Consider the following 8,124-nt stretch of genomic DNA (forward strand, 5'->3'; position numbering starts at 1 on the left):
TGCTGCCCAATTCTTCCCATAGAGCCACATTGTGCCCTTCTGCTCTGGACTCTAGAGCTCCTCCACTTCTGAGCCAGCTCTATTTCTCCCCAGAGTCTGGAATGTGTCCACAAGTGACCCCTGTGAGGACATTGAGAAGTCTCTGTTCCTCTCTCATTTTGCATTGGCTGTTCTTCAGTGACTTTGAACCCTGCCTGAGCTGGCCTGCTGGGACAAGATTACAGACAGTGTCACTGGTACTGCAGTCTATCCAGGACATTTCCATAGGTATCCTGAGACCCAGAGAGCTGCCCAGCACAGACCAGGAGAAACTACTGGCTCACAAACCCAAGCAACCTGTGAGCACATTATCCTCTTGACCTTTTACCTATACAAATGGACTACACCAATGAACCAATGAATGGAATAGAAGCCCCCATATCCACAACTCGCCATCAAACATGCTGGACTCAGATGTGCACTAAGCAATGAGATTGCATCATTTGTTACACCAAAATGCCAGGGTTTGCTTGTGCTACAGGATTGTCAATCAGATCCTAATACACAAGACAGTAGCTCATAGGCCTCCTTCCTGAGCAGATGGGAGACAGTATTTAAATTGAATTGTAGAAATGCCCAGTAGTCTAGAGATTTTGTCAACAAAGTACTCTCCTGTCTTCTGGAAGCCCATGCGCTGGTAGAGGGTCAGAGCAGCCGGCTGTACTATGCTAGTATCAAGGACAACCTCACTGTAGCCCTGAGCCCTCGCAAACTGGAGGACAGTCATGACCAGGGCTTTTCCTAATCCTTCACCTCGGTTCTCCAAGGCCACAGAGAGGTGAAACACCTGCAGTTGCTTCCTCCCTGGGGGGGCATCCTCCACTGGCAGAGCACCCACTATGCCTGCCACCTGGTCCCCAGACTCAGCCACCCAGAAGCAGGAACCATGGGCCCTCAGATAGGATTTGGTGATGTCAGCAAGATCTGTCTGCAAATACATGACCACATACTTCTTCCAAGGGTGTCTGGCCAGCAGCCACAGAAAAACAAGGAGGGTGACATTAGATCCAAGAGCCAGGAGCCAAGAGCCAGAGACCAGGAGTAGGGCGACGGGCACCCCAAGTAAGAGCAGGATTGTTTGTGGCAACTTCAGTATGTGGCGGAAAGTGGCAGGGATGTGCTCCACCATTCCTTGGGAGAACAAGTCCAGGACCCTTTTGTGGTCAGTCTCCTGGTATTTGCGGATGTGATGAGGTGCCATGGGGAGAGTTCTGTGTCTGCAGTTTTCGCAAGTGACAGCTAAACCTTCATGCACACCTTCTCTGCAGCCCTGTAGGAAAGAGAGGAAGCCATGTGAGTGTCCCCGGCCTCCACAAAACATAGGAGAGAGCTCAAGTCTTTACTGTGGCCATAAGAAAAGCAAGCCACCCCCAGTGGGAGGAGGTTTAGGATCAAAAACATCTGACTGTAACCCTGTTTCCTTCCATTTCTAGCTGTTCATCTTGGGTATGTCTTTAATTGCTCTTAGTCTGTGTCTTCACCTACATATTGGGGTTTAATAATTATGGCCCCTCTAGGGTTGTTTTGAACGTTAACACCCTGGTGAATATAATGTACTGATATATAAAGTTCCTTCCTCTTCAGCCTATTTCCCTTTTAGGGCTCTTTAAACTGATTGGTAAATGCAGATTACACCTTTTAACAATCATTACTCTTGTCCCCAGGTCTTTGGGCCCTACCAAAGTTCCAAATCTTGCAGGATTCCTGTTTCCAAAGCAGAAGTTTCAGTGAAGCCTCCTTTCCCCAATGCTAAGGGTTAGGCTGCTAAGAAGACAAAGGGCCAAATGAGGCCTTGAGACTTCAAAAGTTGTGAGACTCCATTTCTACACTGAGACAGACCCCCAACCTTACACCCCAGTGCACTCACCTGCTTCCCCAGAGCTGAGAGTGTTCAGGGCAGCCTCAGCCCTCAGCTTCCATGGACGTCCAGGAGAGACTGTCTGGGGCCTGTCCACCTGTGGGTAGCACATCTGGGTGGCCACCTCATTTGCTGAGTCATGAAAGTTGCACCATCAGAAATCCCAAGGGCAAAGTACTAAAGTGCAACAAGCAAAGGGCCCAAGTCCATTCACCTTCCTGAAGACTGGGAAACAAACCTGTGGGGTCAGCAGGATCTCAACCAGCACAGGCTCCTCACCTTAGGAGGCCTGGCACCCCTCTCCTGTTCCCTTCAGGCTACAGAATCTCCCACCAGCACACCTGGGCCTCTCTGAGGTCCACCCAGGTCCTATTCCACACCTGCTAGGAGTCTGGGGACTGTGCCATTCAGCCTGGGTACTCTCATCACAGGCAATAGCTCAGGTCTCTGGCTCAGCAACAAGGTACTTTAGAGCTGGGCTTCTCCCTGCCTCAGCTTCACTGGGCCAGGTAAACTCCATCCTCCTTGGCCCCTCCTCCCTTCCCTTCATTCACTCAGCAAAGCTTTTGCTGCAGCTTCTGCTCTGTAGCTGTCCCTTTCCAGTAGTCAACAGTGTTTCACATCCAGGTGACAGGCTCCCAACTAGGGGGGATGCTGGGTGCTCTGGTGGTTGCTCAGGGTTGGAGCCAGCAGACTTCCTGCATATTTCAGCTGTGATGTGCCAAACTAAGACAGATAGGTGCAAATTAGTAAAACAAGATCCTCTCCATGGAGCATTATGACCTCTTTGGAAGAGATGTTTCCTCCTAAATGATATGTATCTCCACTGCACGGGAGCTCAATCTCTGTCATGTCTTTACCTCCCAGACCAGTCAAGTCCTTGTCTTTCTCTGTCCTCTCATTGATTCCTCAGCAGTGTTAAGCTAGAAGCGAGCATTGGCTAGTAGCATTTCCCGCATTTCTTTATCAATATGTGTATATTTCAGTTATTGATAGACGTTTATTTTCTTTATTTATATGCAGTGCTGAGAATCAAACCCAGTGCCTCACACATGCTAAGCAGTGTGCCACCCACTGAGCAGAGGCCCAGCCCCTATTACACTCATTTAAAAATATATTTTTAGTTACAGATGGACACAATACCTTTATTTATTATCATGCGGTGCTGAGGATCGAACCTGGTTCCTCACAAGTGCCATGTGAGCCTTCTACCACTGAGCCACGAACCAAGCCACTGTTTAACTCATTTTTATTCTGGGTCCAAGACTAATGGATATTCAGGATGAGCAGGGATGTGGATGAGGAGGGGTCTTAGATCCCAGGAGTTCCCCAGGAGCATTCGGTGTCTGGGAGATGGCTAGATGTCCTCGCAGGAGTGACTGTCTAAGAGGAGGAGGCAGACTCCTGGACTGCAGGGAGAGAGGATTTCATCCCAGGCACACACTTGGTCAGAGACCCAAAGAGATGATGGCCTCCCCAGAGAGAAAAAGGAGCATCTCAACCTGAATTGACAGAGGATTGTCAACACTAACACAGAACAAAGGCACAGCTTTAGGGCAAAGAAGACATGATTGCCCAGGGAGGGAGTGGCTGAGGGCAGCATGGGCTTAGCCATACAGGGTCCACAGCCTTGTTATGTGCATGGACAGTACTGCAGGAGGAAGGGAGACCAGAGATTGGATTGTAGCTTGGGAATGAGATGATTCATGTGAGTGTGTGTGAGAGAGAGTGTGTGTGTGGGGGGGAGACAGAGAGAAAGATAGAAGAGAGAGAGAGAGAGAGAGAGAGAGAGAGAGAGAGAGAGATTGATTGATTGTGTGTTATTCTCTGCGCCTGTATGTGGAGAACATATCAGGGGAGACAGGTATGATAGCGGATACGCCCAGATCAAATGCAGACTTTGAGCTAAAGAAGGTCTCCCAGATAGAGGTGTGCAGGTTGCTCACAAGAGCACCTGGCAATGGAGGGCTCACGAGAACTAAAGCAAGCCTACAGGCATTGCCAAGTCCAGAGCCCTGGCTAAGAACTGGGTCTGGCCAAGAAGAGGCATTCATTTCTCACTTGCTCAAAGGCATTGTTTTCGCTGCTTCCCATTATCTGCATGGCTTGAAGAGGGAACCTTGATTGGTGTATATTAAGGAGCCTTGTGGGCCCACAGAGGCCCAGCAAATGTACTGGTGGCTTGAGTTCCATGATGTGAACAAGACAGTGAGACCTGGACCCTAGAGGGCAGATATGGAGGAAAATAGATTGACTCAAATAGGAATGAACGGGGAGAAGGGGTGAAATAAGACAGGCAGGGTTGTGGAGAAAAGATGTAGGAGGATACTAGGGAGAGGCCAGATATGGAATGATCAGAAAATCCCTGAAGGGGCTGCCTGCAGTGTCCTCATGGAGATGCAGGTTGTTGGAGAGCAGCATCTGTAGTTCAGGGCCCCTACTGGAGGCTGCTGAGATTCTAGATGTCTGACACACGGTCAGAACTCAAGATGAACATTATTCACCTTTGATTCTGAGAAGTGTATGGCTGTTGACCACATGCTTCTCATTACAGTTACAGACAATAACCTGATCCATCAACACTTGAATGTCAGCAAAACATGAATTGGGATTCTGAAGGGGGAAGAGAGGGGAATGGTCCTATTGAGAGACAGTAAATATCAACCAGCAAGAAAATCAAGTCAAGGTGAGGAGGCTTAGGCACTGTCCCTGTCCTCTATCTACCCATATCCATGGTGGTTTCTGTATCTTCATCAAAACTATGTGGCCTCAGTGTCTCAGGTGACCTGAAGATGCATCTGCCAATGTGTTTTCAGCTTCCATCACTGAAACAGAACACCTGAGACATTAATTTACATAGAGAAAAGGCATATTTGGGTTCAGTTCTAGAGGTTCCATTCCATGCTTAGTTGGACTCATTACTTTTAGGTCTCTGCCAGAGGAGCTGGAGGGCAATGGCAGGGAGGTGATGGTGGAGAATACTGCTCCCGGATGGAGAGAAAGAAGGAGATTAAGAAGAAAGAGGCTGGCGTTCCACATCAACCACTGAGGACACCATCCCAGACCCTGAGGGTCTCCACTAGGCCTCACCTCTTAAGGGTCCCTCCTCCTCACAGTAGCACCACCACAAAAGTCAACAATATGGGTCTCTGATAGGATGGAAGGACCCCATGAGCCCAAGGAACCAGCACCTCAATGCAGATGCAGGGGCACTGTGAGCCCAGGGCCTGAGGGGTCACATGACTGTGACCACTACCTAGAAACACAGGCACCAAACTGGGTGCCCTGCAAGAAGCAGGAGTTGAAGGTCCACCTGGAACACTGTGCATATACAACCTGTGAAGAAGAGAAATCCCAATATTCTGATCTGAGCCCACTCTGCACTATCTCTGCTTGTGCTGGGTATGGGATAGGCAGGAGGGAGAGGTGGAGAGTGGTGATGAGGGCTGATGGGGAAGGAATGAGAAAGAACTCAAAGAGCAGGTCAAAAGTTGCAGATCTGTGGACTCTCCATGAATTGCTCATTGATTTCTAAAAAAAGTGACATGATCTGTGTCATGTAGTTTCATTGATTTTCAGAAGCAAATATATATTCTGAGTTAATGAGCCCAATTGGCCCTTGATCTCCATGCAGTTGCGCTGACTTCATGGAGGCCACAGCTCAGTGACAGACCTGGACATGTATCCTTTGTCACCTCTTTCCTCTTTCCCCTGAGTTGCCACACATTCAGTCCATAAGCACCGACTTCACTTTCTCAGGTACTTTCTCTTTCTTCACAGGCTCCCATCCTTTCCAGGGCTTGAACTATTCCAACAGCATCCACCATAAGATGCACGGGTCATTACCTGGGAGAGTGGTTTGGTTGTGGGGATAGTATCTGGAGAGCATGAAATTCACCCTTGTGACTCTCTTTAATTACACAAGTCAGTGACATAAAGGATCTTCACAATGCTGTACATCGAGAACAGATTTTAGGGTCTGTCCTTTCGTCTCTTAGGTCCAGCCCTGAGCCTCAGTGCCCCAGAGTGGGAGGCTGCAGTCACAATCCAAGGGCAACCCCAAGTCTCAGTCCTACAGTACAAATCCTCCCAGGACCCAGGACCTGCCACAAAATCATGGCTGGGAAGATGCTGGCTAACCAGGCTGCCCTGCCTCTGGGGAGGAGACAAGTCCTTTGTGGCCTGGGTTGCTGGTGACATGGAGAAGAAGACCGATACTGGGGGGCAGGGGCAGGGCGAGCATTGCAAGGGAGAGGATTCCTACACAGAGCAGAGGAGGGGCAGAAGGCCTCCACTTGAGCCTGAGGGCAGCCTCACTGTCCTGCCCTAGAGCAGGCTGAAGTTCAGGGTGATGTTTTCAGGAAGCTGTGTCCAGCCTCCTTCTGACAAGGTTTTTCTTTCCTGGTAAAGGTGCTGCTTTGGCTGAGACAAACTTAGGGGTTCATATTCAAATCCTCAAGTGATACCAAAAGGTATAGACCTTTGAAGCTGTGTCATTTCTGAAATGTCTTCATTTGAAGAGTCAGTGCTCCTAGTTCATTGTTGATTACTAAATGATGGGAGGGGTCTCAGAGCACCTTTGGTCCTAGACAACTTGTCTCTCCAGTTTGGACAAAGACAATAATGGTTAAGGGTTTCCGTGTAGGTAAAATGGGTGTAGACCAAGGCTGAATCCCAAAACCGCACAAGCTGTGGCCCAGGTGTCCCCACAATGCTGAGAAGTCTAAACTAAGGTGAGAAAGACGCCCTAACACTGCCTAAGGGGAAGAAGTTTATGGATCAGTATCACGTGGACTCTCTGGTCTCCATCACTGCCTCTTGGTGATGGAGACCAAGTATGTGGCTGCAGGCCCCCAAGAACATGCCAGAGACACAGCTCAAGCAGCTGGTAAAGGGTGACAGTCCTGGGAACATCAGCACTGACTCATGTCCCAACTCTCCCTTCTATGGGAGGGATCTGTCTTGAGGCTCAAATCTGGAGTTTGTGAACACCTGGTACACAGTCTTGGACTGCGTCTTAATCCAGGTTAATTTGGGTCACTCACCTGTCCATGTCCTCCTCAGGACCCAAAGGAGGGCTCCACCCCCAACATCCCCCAGTGAGCCTTGCCCATGGGTATGGGTCCTGGCAGCACCAGGAGGGTGCACCGTACCCAGGTCTCTCCATGGAACATCCCCCTCCATCCACAGCCACCTCCCCACCCCTCTGCAGGGACAGGGAACTGCAGTGAGTGCATTGCTGCCCAATTCTTCCCATAGAGCCACATCGTGCCCCTCAACTCTGGACTCTGTAGCTCCTCCACTTCTGAGCCAGCTCCATTTCTCAGAGTCTTGGATGTGTCCACAAGGACCCCTGTGAGGACATGGAGAAGTCTTTGTTCCTCTCTCATTTTGCATTGGCTGCTCTTCAGTGACTTCGAACCCTGCCTGAGCTGGCCTGCTGGGACAAGATTACAGACAGTGTCACTGGTACTGCAGTCTATCCAGGACATTTCCATAGGTATCCTGAGACCCAGAGAGCTGCCCAGCACAGACCAGGAGAAACTACTGGCTCACAAACCCAAGCAACCTGTGAGCACATTATCCTCTTGACCTTTTACCTACAAATGGTTCTACACCAATGAACCAATGAATGGAATAGAAGCCCCCATATCCACACCTCGCCATCAAACATGCTGGACTCAGATGTGCACCAGCAATGAGATTTCATCGTTTGTTCTACCAAAATGCCAGGATTTGCTTGTACTACAGGATTGTCAATCAGATCCTGATTGATACAAGCCGCAGTCTCTGGCTGGGCACAAATCACGAGTCTCCACACAGCTTGTAGATTCAAACAGCAATTCTTTATTCCCGAACTCACACCGGCCGTCTACAAACACGTTCTGGGGGAATCCACGTTCTCTGCCCAAATTCACACTCTGCCCAAATCCACTCCACATGGGCTTCTTCTCCCAAAATATACTGTCTGACCCTAAAAACTCAAGAGGAACTCAGCAGCAGGATACGCCCTATTCTAAAGAGGGAACACCCTAATCTCCTATTATGCTAAACTGCCCTATTCTAAAGGGGGAACACCCTAATCTCCTATTATGCTAAACCGCCCTAGTCCTTGAGCAAGGTCACCTTTCAGAAGTCCTTCCACTAGACAGCATGGGAGTAAGCTGGCAAGGAGATTGTCATACCTACTTGGCTGATGGCTCCCAGCAGATACACGAGACAATAGG

The 8,124-nt window shown here is 49.4% G+C and overlaps 1 protein-coding gene across 1 annotated transcript; it reads right to left on the reverse strand.

The window, feature by feature from the left end:
* Positions 1 to 556: 556 nt before the first annotated feature.
* LOC143380419 (N-acetyltransferase 8F1-like) lies at positions 557 to 1,240 on the reverse strand. Its single transcript, XM_076833449.2, has one exon. It carries the CDS (start codon positions 1,238 to 1,240, stop codon positions 557 to 559), a length of 684 nt encoding a protein of 227 aa, XP_076689564.2.
* Positions 1,241 to 8,124: the final 6,884 nt, after the last annotated feature.

This window comes from Callospermophilus lateralis, chromosome 14 (genome assembly GCF_048772815.1).
Source record: "Callospermophilus lateralis isolate mCalLat2 chromosome 14, mCalLat2.hap1, whole genome shotgun sequence".
NCBI classification, from domain to species: domain Eukaryota; kingdom Metazoa; phylum Chordata; class Mammalia; order Rodentia; family Sciuridae; genus Callospermophilus; species Callospermophilus lateralis.